Source organism: Zeus faber, assembly GCF_960531495.2.
Source record: "Zeus faber genome assembly, chromosome: 12".
In the NCBI taxonomy this organism is placed as follows: domain Eukaryota; kingdom Metazoa; phylum Chordata; class Actinopteri; order Zeiformes; family Zeidae; genus Zeus; species Zeus faber.
The window spans coordinates 18,043,554-18,062,877 of record NC_137196.1 but is presented as its reverse complement, the minus strand read 5'-3'; the positions used below and the strand labels follow the sequence as shown (position 1 = coordinate 18,062,877).

Here is a 19,324-nt window from a genome sequence, read left to right as displayed (position 1 = left end):
CACCCCTTTAACGCCTGGCCACCACAGCCTGTCCAGTCCCCTCCCCAGCAGTTCAGAGGTCAGGCCTCCAGACACAGGCGGACTGTCCACTACCTATCCGAGGCGGCAGAGCAGGAGGAAGGAGAGGAGGAGGAGGAAGAGGACAGGTTACGCTGCTTTAAACACTATCATTTAGACCTTCAGCCACAAGGTCCCCAACCAGGTCATTTGCACAATGGCCATCGTGGTCCAAAGCCTGTGTACTTTGAGGGTGCTGGTGGGAGAGATAACCATCACGGCTGGAGCGGATTGGAGGGTGGATCAAAGAAGGGCTACAACGGATACGGATGCATTGCATCTCATGGGGGCTTCTTCCCCACCGAGGTCCCGCAAAAACACTTGCAGCACAGCAGGCGGAAGGGGCCCTTTGTCCCCGTGCCAGACACCCTCAGTAGAGAATCCTCTAAAGCCACCAATGGAAACCAGCTCCGGCGTCAGAGTTCTGACCCTGTAAGGCAGAGAGCGAGACAGGAGACCATCCAGGATCAGATCCGACAGGTGGTGACAGACCTGGAAGGTGTGCTGGGCGGACTGAAGCAGGTTCATGTTGAGATGAAAGAGGTAAATGTTGTTTATATACTCCACTCAAGTTGTCTTTAATCCCTACAACAGGTGTGTTAACTCCGAAGGTCACCTGTCAAAATATTTTGCAGTGGCTGAAATGTAAGCTTGACATTTTAAATGATTTCCATGCCGTTCGGGAGCTCAACATAGCCAACAAACATAGCCATCCTGACACACTGTGCCAGTTGGTGTGTTTGTGGGTGTGTTTCTGGGCTTGTCCGTGTGTGGACTGTGTTTGTGACTCACTTATCATCTCTCGCAGAAGCATTGAGAGCAATTTGCACTGACCTTTTGGAGAAAGCTGGTGAAATTGGCACCGTTCCTGGCAGCGCATTAAATAGCCTGGCCTGAGAATCTTGCTAAATCATGCTTTGCTTTTACAGTATCCATTTTGCAAGCATTGACTCATAGTCGAATGCCTTCAGAAAATAAAAGAATTGAGATTCAGTGACTTGTTTCTGAGGCCACATCATTTGTGTCGATTGACGCGGTGAGGAGAAGCTTGTAGTCTTTTGCCGCAAGAACCATATTTTTAATACATTGACACTTTCTATTGTTATTCAGGTGGTTGAGCAAATTGATCACCTCACAGCCAACATCGACCTCAGTGACGAAAGCCCTGCCGTCGCCCATGGTGCGTCCAGCAGCCTTCACGCCACTTCCCAGGGAGATCTCAGGTTGGCCCTGGTGCCTCATCACAGAGCTGCTCCAGTCATGGTGCCACAGTCCATAGACCAGAACCACATCATCTTGAGAACTAACGCCCCCTCCCCTGTCCATATGGCGTCCGTTGTTAAAACCAACCGCGTCACACAGCCCGGCCTCTGCAAAGACATCAGCCGTGACAGATCTGGCATGAACGGCCATCCTCCCCACCTGGTTCCCACCAGAGATCCCAATCACGTGGGAGAAACCCATGCGGAACCGCCGCCACGGGGCCCGGATCCCACGGCCAAAGTCAGGAACAGCGCCTCCGCTTCAAGGACTCAGAAGCCTCCGCCGTACCCCCAGAATGGGAGGTGTGAGAGGGACCCCTGCCCGCCTCCAAACCCCCTCAAGACCCCTTCCTTCCCGGGGAAACGGAGACAGAGCACCAGCATGGTATGAAGGAGGGGGTGGGCTGCTCCAGTGCCATATGGGCCTGAAATCTGACACCCTGCGACACAGCGAGTGGAAGCCTGAAACAGACCCAATGCGGGAACCACTCATGGTAAGCGTCCACACAAGAAGCTTTTTTTTTTCTTCACAATTTCCATTTTTCCTTTTTACAACTGTTGACATTTCCGTCAACACTCGTAGGTGAAGACGCGTGCCGTGTTTACTGACTGTGTAGGCTTCTCAGAGAGTTAATGAATAGCAGTGATTCCCGGCAGGCCGCACTTCTGAGAGTTTGTGTCCGTGTGTGGGCGGCAAGCGTAATGCGTCTGCTTTTGTTGATGTCACATGATTTCCCGGGCTTTACCACGGAGCAGAACCCCCCCCCCCCCTAAAAAAAGGTTATCTAGACATGTGATTTAGTTTAGTCTCAAACTGTCTTGAACTTGAAATCCCCTTTTCAGAAAAACAGTGGGGAAAAAAAACCAAAACCTAATTGGGCAACAGGTGAGATTCCCATTTAGTTTCAGCTTGCTTAAAAAGTGTGTAAAATATGATCCACTTGCAAACTATATCAACAAATAAGTTGAAGTGGGTCAACCAATGAAATTCTCCGATAAAATGTCGACTTAAGTACAGTACAAGATAAAAGGTAAACATATATTGCAATGTGACTTTACGCCTGACTTTGAAGGAAGTGTATGCGAATTGGCGAGAGATTAGTCGTTTTTTTGCATTGCATTTGAATTATTTGACAGAAGAAAAGCATCGTTATATTTATAGGGGGATAATAGGTATGACTCAGTGTTGTCTCCTTTCAGAGGGAACTCAATCGTCTTGTGCTCTGGTGAGATGTGTCTTTATGCAACACATCATATCCACATAACTCAGATGTTACCATTGAGCCATGAGTCACGGGCAGAACATTCCAAAAAAATAAAAACAATTCAAAAAAAAAAAAAAAAAAGCAACCGCAACCTCACCCTAAAGTTTTGTTTCTTCTTCTAAAAGGGAAAAACCAAAACCCGCTTATTAGGGAGTTGTCCTTGTGTGAGGTAGAGATAAGTCACGATACAGAAAATGAAATTGAATTGATCCCCCCCCCCCCCGCCCCCCAAAAAAAGAGGCGCGGGGGCAGTTTGTGCAGATGCTGCCCTCTTGTGCAGAGCATTCATAACTGCAATCTGTTTTTCTGCCCCCTTTTCGAGTTGGCTCGGCACAATCTGGTTTTAATCATAAAAAAAAAAAAACCCAAAAAAAAACCAAAAAAACCTTGGCCTCGCGCCAAAGAGGAATGAGGCAAACCCTTGTTAGATTTGCGACTCTGACTGTTATAAACGTGTGCACTTGTGCGGGGCTTTTATTGCGGCTCTCCCCATTGTTTGGCGCGGGGGGGGGGGGGGATTGGGTTACGAGAGCGAAGTGAGTTCTGGGCCTAGAAAAATAAAAATAATAAAAATAAAAAGGCCCGTCCCACGGGTTACTTTGCTGTTTGGGAGTGTTTTGTCGTCACCGGCACGTCCACCACCGCGGAGATAAGATGGAAAAACTCCGTTGCTTCCTCCGTCCCCACTCCGCTCGCATTGCTGCGCTTTGGGACTAAACAGCAAAAATGATTGGACGCATTAATTATTACGAGTCCGTACATTGCATGGCAATCCCCACACAAACACATGGAGTCGCCGCTGGAGACACCACACCTGCACTGCACAGTACAGTGCCGCGGTTGCGACAGGCAGACAAGGCCATTCGCGCCGCGTCAACTCTCGCTGCTTGCGTCGAAAAACGCCTCGAGGAGGGGAGCCGCGGGTGCGGGGAGCACGCGGGCTCACCCGGGGGCTGCGTTGTGAATTTAAATGATGTTTTCTCTTCTGTGGCTTCCCCTGCAGGGGGCTGATGATGCGACTCGGACAAGCTGTCATGCGATGGAAGGCTGAGGCTGGCCTGAAGGTGGGGGTGTTTCCACAGGGGTGGGGGGGGGACCAAAAAAAAAAAAAGCCGCCTGAGGCGTGAGACTCCATTATGCAGGCAGGCAGGCCTGCCGGCACAGGGCTGTGGAGGGAAGTACCCCAAATAGGAGGATTGATTAAATCCATTCCCTCATGGTCATTTGCGATATTTGCTGCTACCAACGGGGATGCGGGGCACGAACTACCCCCGACCTCCATCAACCATCTATGTAAAAAGTCTATTTTTCCACAACAATGTTAATTTATTCCATAATTATGCTTATGTATTCTTAGACGATATCATGGAATTAAGCAGAGTATATTTTTATTTAAACAAAAATGAAAAAAAAAAAAAAAAAAAAAAGTTTAACTGAGTTTAACTTTGTTTACTTCACACCACGACACGTATGTTACCAAAGAAAGCCCAACGAGACGATGGAGCCGCGACGTCGGGGGACGCCGGGGCCCCCGAGCTCGGAACGTTGCGTTCTGTGTGGATACCCTTCCCCGAGCGGATTCCTCCGACTTGTCCTCGCTTTTCCCATTCTCTAAATGTTGTATCGACCGGGCTGCGTCCGAGGGGATGATTACGCGTGATCTCTTGTGACGGGCGGCGGGGCCTCCATGTACCCGGCACGCCGTTCCCAACGCTCGTTAAAACCCGTCGGAGCTCCTCCCCGATCCCGAAACACGAAAAAACTCAGTCTCGTGACCTTATTCTGTCTCGCCGCGCCCGCCTCCCTCGCTCCGTGCCGTGTCCTGCTCCGACCGCTCCCGGGGGGCCCCCGTCACGGAAGTGGAGGCGACGTGGGCGGGGGGACCTGTGCTCGATTCCACCGCCGTCGCAGGTCCCGTCGTGTTCGCTCACGGGTCGAGGCCGGGTGCTCCAGCCTTCCCCGCCAATAAGCCGGTGCGGGCTTTAGAAACAAACAGGTGGAGGATACGTAGGCGTGGGACGCACGCAGCGCTTTGACTGCAGTACACGGTCACCTCGACTCAACACCGTCCCTTTCTCTACCTGTGTTTTCTGCGTGTGTGAAGATTTTATCTGTCTGCACGGGGATTTATGATTTTACAGCTGGGAACGGCGTCGGTGGGGCTGTTGCGTGACCCGCTCCCTGTGTCTGTGCGTCGGAGCAGGCGCGAATAAGGCGAGTTGCGTTTCAAGGTCGGACGGGGGAAACAAGGTTGCAAGCGGTCGATAAACCACAGAAAGTCAAAATCGTTTCAAGCGATGTTTTTTTTCTTTTTGAATCACTATCGAGGCCATTATATGAGAAGGTAACATGAGATAGTCCTTTATTTATTATGTTATCTTTATATTTATTATGAAATATTATAGAAATACTATAATATAATTTATAGTTACCTTATAGTTATAATCTAGAGGTCTTATAGGGGACAGAGCAGTCAAATACACCATACTGTGGAAGCCCGTTTCCGCTACATTAAAAAGTTTTCCCAAAGCAACACTATGTCCGTTTTTTCTTTTGACCTTAAAATAACAGCTTCAAAATAAATATGATGGTACTCTGATTTTGCTTTCTTCTTCATTTTCTCAAATTTGTTGTTTTGGTATTAATCTTGAAAAGAATGAAAATTGCAGTCATGCCATCATGTCACCACCTGAATATATAAACATTCACGCAGGTTGCGCCTAAATTTGAATTTCAAGTTGCGAGAAATAAAGTGAAACTTCATTATGCGGTGAAAAAGTACAGTGAAAACCAGTCGCCGTCTCAAATGGAATTCTGCGTCCCGTCAAATCCACCCAGCAGACAAATTCAGGAGTTGCCACTTTGAGGTTTCCTTCTCAAACAGACATTTTAAACAACACCAAGTATTTAATGGCGGGATTTTCAGGCAACTCCTTGAACACAAAGTAAAAAGTTACAAGGGATGCTGTGTTTTTGCAGCCTACATAGAACATAACCCGAGCAGTCTGCCCAAGATGGGCATTTACAAGTTTGCCCTGGATGGAGGTGCATGACCGTCACCTTCAGTGAGAACTGACTCAAGTTCTTCCATTTACACCAGAAAAGGTCGACAGGAAGCATTGCTCAACTTATGAGCTTCATCCAGGACTCTGTTATTTCTGGCTGAAAAGTTCCCGTCCTTCAAACTAATTTAAGTGCAATCATTTGTCATACGAATGTGCAAGGGGCGCTGTACCCGAGGTGAACATTACATCTGCGTTTGCAACATAGACTGTTATTGAAACGTGATCGATAGAGGTTCAACTCTGTCCGGTAAAATAAATTATTTTCGGACACCCGACCAAGTTTTTTACGACAGTGGTGTAAAAGCGCAAATGCACTCAAAAAACTGTTGGGACCGAATTCCAAATACCAAAAGTGACACCGGTGTTGCTTACATACAGACTTTTTTTTCTAACAATTCTGACTTTATTTCTCGTAGTTCTAACTGCTCGGATTATTTGATGATTATAGATGTCTGCCCTCCTAATTCTGAGTTGTTTTTTTTTTGTTGTTTTTTTGCCAATCAGGCAGCGTCACCTCCTCCGCAGTGTGTTAGCCAGAAAGCTTTTCACATTGAAAATGAAAAATTGATTCAATCATAGAGGACTATTTTAGGCGTGGTTTCCCAACCCGTAAGATCTCGTCGTTTTCGCTGGTATTGACCCAGCCTCCGATCCCTGGAGCCGGTTCAACAATCAAGGCGGATGAAGCACGTACGCGGAATCGCCCGAGACGGGCGCCCATTTAACAAGGTCATGGTCCAAATGATGTATGGCATGTTAACTAAAACCCGGTGGAATATGTATCAGCGGCTGTATTGATGGCTTCTCCAGAAAAGTGATCCGGCTTGAAGCATAAACAAACCAACAATGACCCCCATGTGATCGCAGGCTATTTGATCAGTTCACATCACCGATAATAATGGATGTCCATCAAGAACACGGCTTGACCACGGAACTGAAAACACCCACATTGCAGTGATGCAAAAGTTGATGCGAAACTCTCGGAACGAGGATGGCACTCCGGGTCCAAGTACTGGAAATCAAAGACTTGTACGTTGGCGGGCCACCTCGAGAAGACAGTGGAGTCCGTTTTGGGGGGACCGTTTTGGACGGCTGAGGGAAGATGGCCGCCTTGCTGAGGCCTCCGTTGACAAATCTCGGATTCAGTTTTGTTTCCAAACTAGTACACGAGTGAGTATATTCGTCAAAACAGATTTTGCCAGTGCCTGAATTGGGTGCAGGGACTCATCTAGGGGGTCTAATCAATAAGTCAATAAGTCAATAAGTCCCGTTCACACACCCAAATATCGCCCAGTTACCATTCTTGTCGAATAGTCGCTCAACTTTGCAAAGAAAAATAATGTTATGAAACTGGTCATCATTTAATGTGTTCACATAGCCTATATTGGTGTTGATGGACAGCCTCGTTTTTGTATTGTATTTTCTGTATGGAGCGCAACGGTGACCGGCCACTTTTTGAGCGGCTCCGTTTCCAGAAGTGAATTCCCCATTCATTCACTGCATTGACATTTGACTTCACTGCATTGACCAACTGCCAGACGGCTCAGTCAGAGCCAGAATTCAGAATCGGAATTGTGAGGAAAAAAAGTCGCAATTTAGCAAACTTTTCTCTTTAATGCGGCCGAAACGGGCTTCCATACAATCGCTACATTGCATTTATTGAAATGAATCCTATTTTGGTGACCTACTAGCGCTGACAGTTTTTTTTTTTTTTTTGCTAAAATATAATATATAAAATAGCTCGTAATTGTGTTAAAATATTGCGGTAAATCAAGAAAGAATACTTTAAACATACACACATAATTTGGACTGATAATGTGAATCCGAGAGGATTATTAGGTATACAATGAATAATATTGCAAGAATACTGTGCCATTTTTACAGTGATGCTTAGGACCAATAATATTCCAATGGTTAACAATGACTATCCTGCGCATTTCTTTTTGGGTGGGTGAGATTTCCAGCCAACACGGCAATGAGAATGTTCCTGCATTAACGTTGTAGTTTTATCGTTAAGAATAGACATTACTCAATCGCAACCTTCATCATAATCCTAAACAGGCGTCTTCAATTTCCTTTGTGTTCCGCAGACCTCAGTCACGACCTCTTACTTCAGCAAAATAAAATAACAGCCTCAGTGTTTGCCATGGCTCGGTATAGACATGTGCAAGAACATCTTACGCACTCCAGATGCATTTCACCTCACTTGTTATTTCTAAGTGGGGTGGGGGTCTTTTTTTTGGCGCCATATAAAAGTGGGATCGCTTCAAAGAGTTTCCCCCACTCACCCAGCTCTCCCCATGTAAAATCCCTCTCCTCGGACAAACAAACAAGATGAACACAAATAAACAAGTCACCGGTGAGACCGCCGGCCCTGGATCCCGGATCTGCCGCCTTAAGCCTCGCTAGGCGCTGACAACTTCCATAACACCTCGTCTGTAGCACGTCTGGCCCTCCACATACACACACGCACGCACGCACACACACACAGACAGACAGACACACACACACACACACACACACACACGCGCGCGAGACAGTGTTTTGAACCAAGAACAACACGGGCTGACTGGGCTCCCACCTCTCATTTGTCTCGACCTTCCCAAAAACAATACACAAGTTGGAGGCCGCCCCGCTATTAATATCCGTGATGTTCATCGCTTTTTTTTTTCTTTTTCTCCCCTTTCCTTCCAACAGGATGTTCTTTTTCTGCTCTGTTTGCGAAAAAAAAACGACAGCATTCCAAACATCCAACAGAGTCGGCCTTTGCCCAAAAACTTTGGGAATCCATAACGGAAAGTAATGGATTCATTAACGTGGCTTTGAACGACGTTTCTTCCCCGGCATATACCGAGTGAAAAAGCAGAGTAATAACTGTAATATCCAAAGAGCAAGTCAATGGGGAAGGGTTATGAGAGCATAACCAGACAAAACACACGAACAAAAAAACAAATCAACACATTATTCACACTTTATTAAAATCAAATCGGTGAATCAAACCGGTTCACATCACTCCCTGCTTCAAGGTGGATGGTCTGTTTAAAACTAGAGAAGATAATATCAGCGCTCGCAAATAAAAGTTCCATGCGTGGGTTCTTTTTCCTCGAATGCGATTTTCAGATTTGAAGCAACGGCAGCGAGCCTGACTTCAAAGGCGACGGGGTAAATAAGTAACGAAAAAAATAAATGAATAAAATGTAAAGACCCCGGTTGCTCAGGTCTTATTAATAGTTTAAACAGAGATGCTTGCTGCCTAATTTCAGACTGATTGGAGCGTGATGAGCGCCTCGCCCGGGAGATGAATAAAGGGGGGCAATTAGAAGAGTTTGGAGGAAAATAAACACGACGCGCCGGGGCAGACGGAATACGGATCGGCAATCAAACAACGGCAAATTTCGTCTGCATCCCCTTCCAAACAAGCGGCCAAGCCACGGATGCCACCCATCGTGAAAGAGGAGCGGAATTCGCTGCAGATGTCGGGCGCCGTGCTCGGCACTGCAGGGGCCGCATTTCAGGGTGTCTGCCGGTCCTGAAAAAAAAGAAAAGAAAAAAAAAGAAAAGAAAAAAAAGAGCCTTAAAAATGTCTCAGCTTCACTCTCACAAACATCGGGTCTCGAGAGTCATCCGACGGTCTTAAAAGTGAATTTATGGGGTATTCGTTTCAACGTTTTATGTGATTTCGCTTTCCATTATGTTTATTTTTTTGAGGTTAAGCCAAGGTGCTTTATTCTTGCCCGGAGAGAGAAATACAAGAATCTCCTTGTAAGAAGAATGTACTGGTTTGATTAATAACAGTATCTAATCCCTTATCCTTGATCTAAAACAGGGGTCTTGAACTACTGGCCAGGGGGCCACATGCGCTCCACTACATGTTGACAATACATTGCTAATTTTTCTTTTTAATCACAGTGCTTGATTACTCCAGGCAATCTCACATCATGTTTTCAGAATATAAAACTGAATAAAACTGAATAAAACAAAGTTGTTGTTTTTTTCTAAGGTGACGTGCATATTATTGGGCCTTAACTGTGAAAATGAAATAAAATAAAAACACAGGAAAAACTTTCCCTTGATGTTGAACATGTGGCCAGTGCCCCCCCCCCCCCCCCCCCCGGGTCATTTCAGTTTGGGACCACTCATCTAAAGGAGAGAGGGAACAGTTCAGAGTTTGCTCGATTATTTTTTAAGGATTTTTAATCACCCGCCAATGAGGGAAGACAGCTTTTGACAGCTACCAGGCTCACCTAAAGAACTTACCCTATTTCTATCTAAAACTGACCTCTGCCACCTGACAGATAGTACTGGCACCTATCGTTATACTTGACAGCAATACTCTGAATTGAATAAGAGAGTCTTGTTCTTTGTCCAAACGTGTCTTAAAAACATCTGTTAGAGTATTAAATTGCACTCAGAAATGCAGACACCCTGGTATTGTCCGTTACGTCGGAAGTTGTTGTCTGCCAGTTATGCAACCGTCCAGAACGAGGAAGCTGGTTCTTTATATCTGTCTACGGGTGCGGGCCTGCGCTCCATCACCGCGTCGGAGCCAACCCCAGCGCCGGTCCCAGCGAGATGACGGCGCCGCTGAGGAATTTCTCCGCTCTTTGCCTAAGTCAACCCGCGAGGGCGGTCTCCCGGCGGCGGAGCACGTTCCGCCATCGTGACCTCCCCTCTCACACGGCCCCCCGCTTTGTCCAGACGTGACCTGTAAATACCCCACACCCTTTCCCGCCCCTCCCCCCGACGCTGCGGAGCGTCCCGGGGAGGAACGTCTGTCTGCGTCCCCGGTGCGCCGGGGTGAACCTGGCGGGACGCCGCGCCACTGTTAACAACGGCCCCATCCTGCTTTGACCTTGCCTGCTCTACCTTGCGTTTGTTGGAGTAATCGCGGAAATGAGGCACGGCCGGACCAAAAGAAGGGTGCCAGCTCCCCCCGTGGCCCCGGTCCCGACGCCGGCGCTGGTGCAGGGGCCAGCGGGAGACGCCGTCCAGATGTCTGCCGGGGTGCGAGCCTGCGGGTCGGCCAGCTGAGCAAACAATCCCCTTCTTCTCTCCAGCATGACATGTTTGAAATGACATGCCGGTCCAAAAAGGAACAGTTGAGCTCAGAGAAACAGACGGGGCGGGCGCACGTGCTCGCACGCACACGCACACACACACACACACACACACACACACACACACACACACACACACACAAAACACACACATACACACGCGCACACACACACACACACACACTCATTGAAAATGCTGAACATCAGATTGGATCGCGAGCACAGGTCCAAGTGCTGCGTCATGAGCCGTAGACCCCGAATAATAATAATAATCGACCTAATCAAGGTAACTGCCTCCTGTGAATGATCTCTACCTTTGTGGAATCTCTGCAGTGGTCCTTTTTGCTGAGATTGTCACTGTCTGCTCGTGTATTCTGTCGAGTTTCCAGACGGGATCGGAGTGGAGGTGACTTTTTTTTTTTTTTTTTCCAGACACCTTCAATAACACAGACGATATGTTCTGGCGCAGACGCGTCCCGGCGCGGCCCGGCGCGAACCCTTTCAGCCGCTCTCACTCCGTCCACTCCAACGTCAGTTTCGCCGCGCCGACCGCTCCTCCTCCTCCTCCTCCTCCTCCTCCTCCGCCTGTAAATCTGTTTGCCCCTCAAAACGGCACACTGTCTGAGAGGGCATTTTCTTCATTCATTCATTCATTCATTCATTCATTCATTCATTCTCATTCTTTCCCTGAGTGTTCGTGTTCTGAGCCGCGTGTGGGAAAATCCACCAGAAGGTGAAACAGGGCGCTACGGCAGAGCGGCGGTTTCCGAAAAATGAACAGAGCTCCACCGGGGTTTGCACTTTCCACGGTTCATCCTTTTTTTTTTTCTCCCCGCCAGATGTACTCGAAGCAGTCCGCCGCTCGCCGCCTGTGCAGCGAGCGCCGGGTGAAAACATCTTGCGATGAGAAATGAGTCACTGAGACCCCTCGTTGGGAACATGAATCAATCGTCCCGGTGAGACAGAGCTCTTAAAAACTGCCGCCTCCTCGGACCGAGCCCTCATGGACCCGAATGAACCATAACACAGAGAGATCGGTGGGAGGAAGCTTTAAGACTGATCTGTTTTACAAGCAGCCAAACTCCCCACACATCACTTAAAAGACCAGGGGGGGTATAGAGGAGAGGGTTAGATGGAGATAGATGGATGGTGAGAGAAAGAGAGAGAGAGAGAGAGAAAGAGAAGCGAGGGATATAGAGGGTTAGGGTTAGATGGAGATAGATGGATGGTGAGAGAGAGAGAGAGAGAGAGAGAGAGAGAGAGAGAGAGCGAGAGAGAGAAAACTCTTCACGAATTTGAGAGAAAGAGAGAGAGAGAGAGAGAGAGAGAGAGAGAGAGAGAGAGAGAACTCTTGACGAATTTGAGAGAGAGAGAAAGCGATAGAGAGAGGGGGGGATATAGAGGAGAGGGTTAGATGGAGATAGATGGATAGCGATAGAGAGAGCGAGAAAGAGAGAGAGAGAAGAGAGAGAGAGAGAACGCTTCACAAATTTGAGAGAGAGAGAGAGAGAGAGAGGGGGCCCCCATTCATCCCGCCCCGGCTCTGCCTCAGCAGATATGACATGGGGGTATAAGATCCTGCCGCCGTCTTCGCACGGCCTCGTGAGCAAACATGTCCCCAGCCCGCGTCTCCCGGCCTGTTTGTCTCAGAGGCATCGCTCGCGGTGAACGCCGTCCGGCTTTCGAGGGGGGGGGGACGAACGCCCCGTTCCAAGCTGCGGGGGATGGACGGCTCAAAGAAAAAAAAAAAAAAAGGTTTGAACCTAAACAAGTTCCTTCCTTTCTCGCCCCCCTAATCTGCCGTGATCCAGCGGGGTGGCCGTCCGCGGAGGTACATTTAGAGAAGACTTCCTCTGAAAAACACCCCAGGGTCCTCTTTGGGTTTATTTTTTTTTTATTAAATAGAACATACAAGGAACAAAAAAAAACAAAAACAAAACATGGTACACTCAATTAGGTTCCAGAAATATAAACAGGTTTTCATGACCGTTTTAAGGTCCATTTTTCCACTTCACTCCAGCCACACACTCACACACACACACACACACATGCGGGCGCACACACGCACACACACACACACACACACACACACACACACGCGCACGCAACAGATTTTCAAGCATATTGAATCACGCTTAAGGAGTACGACAAAATAAAAAGAAGAAATAACAAAGAAAAGGACTTTTATCACTATAACCAAAAAGTGGTTCAATAAAACTGTCGTACAACTTATGATATGCACTCGAAATGGCGATCCCACTCAAATGTAAAGGCGATAAAAGGAAAACAAAAGCCTCTATCTAATGAATAAACCACGTTGGCAAAGACACGTTATGATTATAAATCTGACCCATTTGTTATGAATGTTTATAGTTTGTAAGATTAAATCTGTGACAGATTTGGCATGCTGCACAATGACCAACGCCAGGCGACGAACAAGACTTGTAAACCGTCTAATATTATACTTTACATTCATAAATAACCACGACAGCCGTTGAGTCGGAGCACGTGGGGAGATGCTCTGGGTGCGCCGGGGTCCGCGGAAGGTTTCAACCCCTGCGGAGAAGAAAGATGTAAAACCACGGCCGTGCTGCGTGCGTACACGTGCTTCTCTCATATCCTGGTATTTCAACAAAACATAAAATAAAAAATGGGTCCAACAATAAACACGTCTGCTCCGGTTTGTTTTGCACGACATGCAGAGTCATTTTGGATGGAAATCGCTTTTCACGTGATTTTCGGGTAAGAGCCCTGTCTCAAAGCTCCGTTCCCGTGACCAATTCGATTACAGTAATGCATTAGTGTCATACCGGGGATGCTTTCTGTCTGAGTAGCGCGCCGTGACTGCAAAACGCATTATCCCCCCGGTTCCTCGGAACAGGGATTCGACCTCTGACGGACGGACATGGCGTTCGGCGCGGCGGCTCTCTCACCTCGTCACTCGACAGTTTCGCGTCTGGACGTAAACCCCCGTGTAGGTGATGTCACACCTCACTATGTTGTTGGTGAAGTCCGACTCCGCGACGTGGAAATTCGGATTTACGGTCACCTGGAAATACAGCAAAAAAAATTAAAATAAATAAATATTTTTTTTGTTGAGAACGGGACGAGACGAGCACGAGCTTCTCACGTCCTCGCCCTACCGTCGGCAGCGTTCCCGGAAATCCATTTGTTTTTTTTTTTTTTTATGTATTAATTTGGACTTTGGCAACATTGACTCGCAGACTCTGCGCAGAGAAACCTTGAGGAAAGTCAAGAACTGAAAACAAATACTTTAGAAATGGAAGCATCCACATTCGTCTGCCCGGTCCTTCACTCTCAGACAAGGTTATTGCGCCTACACTTGGGGTGACCTGGTGATTTTAATCAGGGCAGATCACCGCGGCAACGGATCAAATCATGACAAAGTACACTCCATTACCCAATTAACCCCCTCAAAGAAAGTGAGTCAGCCTCTTTTTAGTTGAATTCTAAAACATTATAATAGCCTGAAGGGAAGATTTTGATTTGAATCATTTTAATATTGATTATTTTTTGGTCGCTGATGAAGGGCTGTCTACGTAATATAACATCATATCTTCCACATTACCTTCAGGATGTAGTTTCCAGGAGGTATATCCGTGATGTCGATCCACTGGCAGTCTATGTTAGCGGCGTAGGTGTCATGGCAACCCGGGCTCAACCCCTGTCCCACAGCAACACACAGTCCACAGATGAAGCATTCGAAGTGAACTCATCTACCTTTGAGTGACATCAACCCGTCAGGCTACAGGTTTGGGGCAAGAACCCACTGTTTTACATGGAGTTGGGTTATCATCTGGCGCTTCTTGAACACCCGTCCATGTTGTTCAGGCAAAGAAATATATTTCATACACACAGATATGACGTTGCCGTCACTGGGTGTTGGACACCTGGGCTAAACGAGTTAAATACGCCAAAAGCATCGAGAGTATTCTCGCCTACCTGCGTGTGGGCCGTGCAGGCGTAGCGCCGCCTGAAGCCCATGTCGCAGCCCGTGTCCTCCAGGCAGAAGCTGGCCTTGTGGCCCTCAGCCACCCTGTGTCCGGTAGCGGTCTCCAGGAGGTCGTAGTTACTGAAGGCATCCATGCTGTGGAAGTGCCTTAAAAGGGAGTAGAGTAGAGAAGAGAACAATATATATATATATATATATATATATATATATATATCATGCTGTGGTCAACAGGACAGGATTATGGTCTCAGCAATGAATTTTGAGGCTTGTGATGCAATTATTAACACGGTTTATTCGAATGACCGGCAAGATGAACCTGAGACTTCAGTTTTCCAAACCAAACTCACTGGTGGCAGCTGTGCCACTCCCACTGGTGCCGTGGCCTGACGGGCAGGAAGTCGGCGGTGCCTTGGTTCTTCACCTTCTGGGGGAAGCGCAGCAGGACTCTATAGTCGATGTCCCGCACCGTGGGCCGGTACGCCGAGCTGGGAGGGGGGGGAGGGGGACAGAACACGTGAGCACGTGGGACACGGGCGCTAAGCCGCGCTGGAAAGTTCCGCCCGGCGGCGCCCCCCCCCGCCCCCTGCCCTTGGCTGGATGGATTTTCTCAGAAGCAACTTAGCACAAAGGTTCTCTTCCATTATGCCAAATGCTTTTGGGAAAACCAAATCCAGGGCATTTGCTTCTTGGCAGGCCCGGAGGATCGAAGGATCATTCCTCTGAAACGCGATCAAAAGGCCATATTAACTCTATCAACAGATGTTTTTTTCGATCGCAATCAATGTCATGCTCACACGAACTGAAAGTTATTCTAACACGGTCGAACAACCCCACGATACGGAAATAGCAGAGTATTATTTATGTTGCACATTTCTTTCTGGATATCTGTGTAGTGTTTGTGTGGAGCATATGTGTATCTGCAAGAAACACTAATACAATTTGTAAAATTCATTTACAGATGATGTATCTGTAGGATACGTACAGTAGAGTGTTTTGAAAGAAGGGATTCGGGTTCTCCGCCTGAGATTACCTGGATAAGCAGTTTTCCTCCGCCGCACATCTCAGAGCGTACATCTGCATGCGTTGGATGTAGGTGCCCGCTTGGATGGCGTACGGGTCTGGGACCAGGTCTGGAAGTCCTGGAGGAACATTAAAGGCACGTTCCCTTTTTCATATCAAGGACCCATTTTTATTGTTTGATATGATTCAGTCTAGACTTTCCCGATAACAGTGAAACTACGATGAAATAATGGTGAAGTTGAACTATTAATAAGTCTGCTGGGGAGCCTCTTGAAGGACTGCTGGGGGTCCTCGGACCACACGTTGAGAACCACTGCTCTAGTGCATGTGTTTCTGTTGGCGGAATAAAAATGTTTGACATTCCTTTAAAGTCCTTGATGCCAGATGCAGCTCAGGATAAGATGTTTCCCCATTATTGTGTTGTTGTTTTTTTTTCTCTCTTTGGCACAATGGCGTGTTAGGATGTCAGCAGAATTGGAAATTGGACATTTTCCTGGCTGAGTAAAATAAGATATCAGTTTCACAGACACCGTGGGTGTATCTTATTCCAGACAACTAACAATCCACTGGATCTCAATAAACTCGGATGGAAGGAAAACTCTTACCGTTTTGGAAATACCTCGTCCCATATCCCGTGCCAGGCACTGTGCGTGTGCGCGCGACTGACCTTCCCGGAGAGGGATAAATGTTGTAGAAAACGGAATTCCTGTGGTTTTTCAGAGGGTTGCGAGGGTCATCGTTAACCATGTCCTCCCCGCGACTGCTTTGTGCAGCGGACTCCCTCTCCTGCGCGGAATCTTCCGGGTGTCCTGGGCCGGGATGCTGCTCATTGCGCCCGGAGACGGGTGGTGCGGACAGAGCCGTGCGTAATTGGTGATACTGCGCGCCCGGTCCTCCTGCCTCGCCGTTTCCACGTTGTACTGGAGGATCCTGGTTGTTCCCAGAGCCCCCCGCTCCCGCTCCTGCTACTGTTCTTCTGGGCACCCCGCTCCCAGAGGAACCTCGGGAATTCCCTGCCGAGGAGGAGACGTTGGTTTGGAAGCTGCGGGAATATCCCGGGTCGTAGAGCCGTGCGCCGGTGTATCCCACACCCCCGAGTGGGTAGTGAGGGGGCTCCGGCTGGTGTCTTGGCTCTGTAGGGCGGCTATCAAGATCTGGGTACTGTCTAGTGCTGCCGCCTCTGGGCCCAGGTCCCGGTCCCATAGATCCTGGGTCCACGCCATGGTTTGTCTGGACAGGCCGAAGATGCCTTTGCACGGAGTGTCCGCCTCTTCTTTCCCCAGGCACCGGGGGCCTGAGCCCTTCTCTCCTGCTGCTGCTCACATAGACCCTGGACTGGCTCCTGGACCGGACCGGGGAATGGTACTCGGACCCGGTGCTCAGCAGACTGTGCACTTGGCCGTTGCTCTCCCACTGGATGCGGTGTCTCCAGGGGCCGCTGCGCGGAGGCTGCTGCGCGGTGATGAGTGGAACCAGCCCCTGGAGAAGGTACAAGGATACCACCGACCACTGGATCATGATTATCCAAAATGTATTCAAACCCTCTTAAATGTAAGAAGTCAAATAATAGTAGCATGCATTGAATTAGATGGGACTATTTAGATGCGTAAACGCAAAGCGCACTTTCATCCGTTCAAATTACGCACCATAGCCGTTCCCGGTAAACTGACAGGAGACTGAGGGAGGGCTTTTCCAGGTCATTTGTTAAATTTGCCCGGTTTACTTACGTATGCACTAAAAAGTTCGACCTGGCTGCAAACGAAAAGGATTAACCCGTTTCTAGCCGTGCTACAGCCGCGGTTACACAAGCCTCACACAAGGGGCGTTTCCGAGCAAACTTTACGCACGGCTGTCATCTCGGGCCATACATTCTAAGTTAAACATGTATTAACTTTTGTTTTTCCATACTGAAAGTGAATATAATTTTGAATATGAATTGTTTTTGTGCTTTTTGCGAGTATACTTGAAGGGTATGAGTAGTATATGTGAAATATATGTGTAGTATATGAGTATAAGTATATGTGAAGTTTTTTTGGTACGTAATTTACTTTTATGTACTAATTCTAAGTACAGGTCCAGTGTGCTTGTCATTAATAAGCTGCAAGTGTAGTATAGGTACACGGAAAAAAATAGCTTCAAGTTGGTTGCTATTTTCTTTCCGTTTATTTTCAGACAGTGTATTAATGTGTTATTATAGTGTATTTTTGACAAGTACACTGGGACTTGTATTTACCTCAAGATGTACTGATGTATAGTTACTAAAAGTCTTTCTAAACTATATTTATTTTTTATTGCGAACAATAAAATGCTTTATTGCTTGTCATGGTGATAAACCTGTGTGAAAAAACTTTTATTTTCATGTTTAGGAACTGTATGCATTCATTTTCTGAGTAATTGAACAATTTCCCACCAGTTCCACATGTACCGCATAAAGAACCATTGGTTTTAAACCGCTAGGAATGTTCGCCATGGGTTTCTATTCCAACGCTTAAGCTTGACTAAAGAGCAGCAAAAACCTCCATAACCCCCAACCTCAACCAACACCAGCCTCAGCTTTTCTCCTGAAGCAGAAACTCCCACCACAGGGGGGCATTGTGCACCTGATAATGTGTTGGAGCTTTTGTATGGCTACTTTATTGTGGTACTGAACTTTATTCTGGTAATGAGTTAAGAAGGAAATTCGTCATTTAGAACATAATAGAATAGAATACTGTAGAACAGCATATCCTATTGCGATTGTAGAGGGTAAAACGAAATTCAGTGTGGCTTCTGAGCTTCCGTACTTGATGCTATAAAAAAAGAAAGAAGAAAACAGCAAATAGGAAAAGAAATAGAACAATAAATAAGACAAAATGGAAACAAAGCAGCAATGAGGTAACAAACAGTACAACAGTGTCAGTCGTAAAGAGTGCTCCAGCTCAGATGTGCAAAGCGGCAACAAAACCGGTACGGAACGGGAACGTAGATATAGAGTGTTCATGAAAACACAATGTGGACGATGTATTTATCCGTGAAAACTGAGGCTATTAAGGCAACATCCAGACAGCAACGCAGAACGAAGGAGAGTGGACCCCTGTGCAACCGTAACGCTTATTTGGTGCACGGTGAAGTATGTGTGTGTGTGCGCATGTGACGTCAGTTGTGACGGACAATTATGGGAGCTGTCAGACAGTTTATGGGGGCACTTGGTGGACTGATTCAGAGCAGTTAAGGCTCGGGGAAGAAGCTTTTTCTCAGTCTGGAGGTGTGGGCATAGACGGCCTTATAACGCCTGCCAGACGGAGAGAGTTCCAACAGAGGATGGCATGGGTGTGTGGAGTCCTTGCAGATGCTGGCAGCTTCCCCGAGGCAGTGTGAGCCGCGCTGTAGATGTCCTCCAGAGCTGGGAGCTGTATCCCAATGATCTTCTGTGCACTGGAGGCGACCCGGCGGAAAGCTTTCTTATCAGCTGCCGTGCAGCTGAGATAGCACACGGAGCTGCAGTATGTTAGGATGGGGGTTGCCCACTGACTGGGGGTCCATTATTCCGAAACCGCGAAAAATGTTGAGTTAGAGATGGTTACGTTTAGGTATAAGGCTAGAGATGGTTATGTTTAGGTATAAGTTAAGAGATGGTTATGTTTAG

At 47.5% G+C, this 19,324-nt stretch overlaps 2 protein-coding genes across 2 annotated transcripts in view; one reads left to right on the top strand and one right to left on the bottom strand.

The window, feature by feature from the left end:
* Positions 1-5,183, top strand: part of LOC307238190 (uncharacterized protein) — an 8,092-nt gene extending 2,909 nt beyond the window's left edge. The window contains exons 4-6 of the mRNA XM_080011081.1: positions 1-600; positions 1,168-1,813; positions 3,588-5,183. The exon at positions 1-600 is cut by the window's left edge and continues 451 nt beyond it. Coding sequence (XP_079867207.1) covers positions 1-600; positions 1,168-1,710 — 1,143 coding nt within the window. The 3' untranslated portion in view covers positions 1,711-1,813; positions 3,588-5,183. The remainder of the gene's footprint in view (positions 601-1,167; positions 1,814-3,587) is intronic.
* Positions 5,184-12,654: 7,471 nt separating this feature from the next.
* On the bottom strand, positions 12,655-17,316 carry LOC307238474 (protein-lysine 6-oxidase-like). Its single transcript, XM_080011463.1, has 7 exons — positions 16,305-17,316; positions 15,710-15,818; positions 15,027-15,164; positions 14,670-14,826; positions 14,296-14,391; positions 13,640-13,755; positions 12,655-13,262 (listed from the first exon to the last, which is right to left on the bottom strand). Exons 1-7 carry the CDS (start codon positions 17,215-17,217, stop codon positions 13,256-13,258), a joined length of 1,536 nt encoding a protein of 511 aa, XP_079867589.1. The 5' UTR covers positions 17,218-17,316; the 3' UTR covers positions 12,655-13,255.
* Positions 17,317-19,324: the final 2,008 nt, after the last annotated feature.

What these genes read in the sequence shown, in the direction of transcription:
- LOC307238474 (XM_080011463.1), bottom strand. Translation starts at nt 17,217, where the DNA reads ATGATCCAGTGGTCGGTGGTATCCTTGTACCTTCTCCAGGGGCTGGTT. An exon ending in CCTGCACGGCCCACACGCAG is followed by an intron (nt 14,392 to 14,669) that starts GTAGGCGAGAAT and finishes GCTGTGGGACAG; the next exon opens with GGGTTGAGCCCGGGTTGCCA. An exon ending in CTGGAAACTACATCCTGAAG is followed by an intron (nt 13,756 to 14,295) that starts GTAATGTGGAAG and finishes CTGTATTTCCAG; the next exon opens with GTGACCGTAAATCCGAATTT.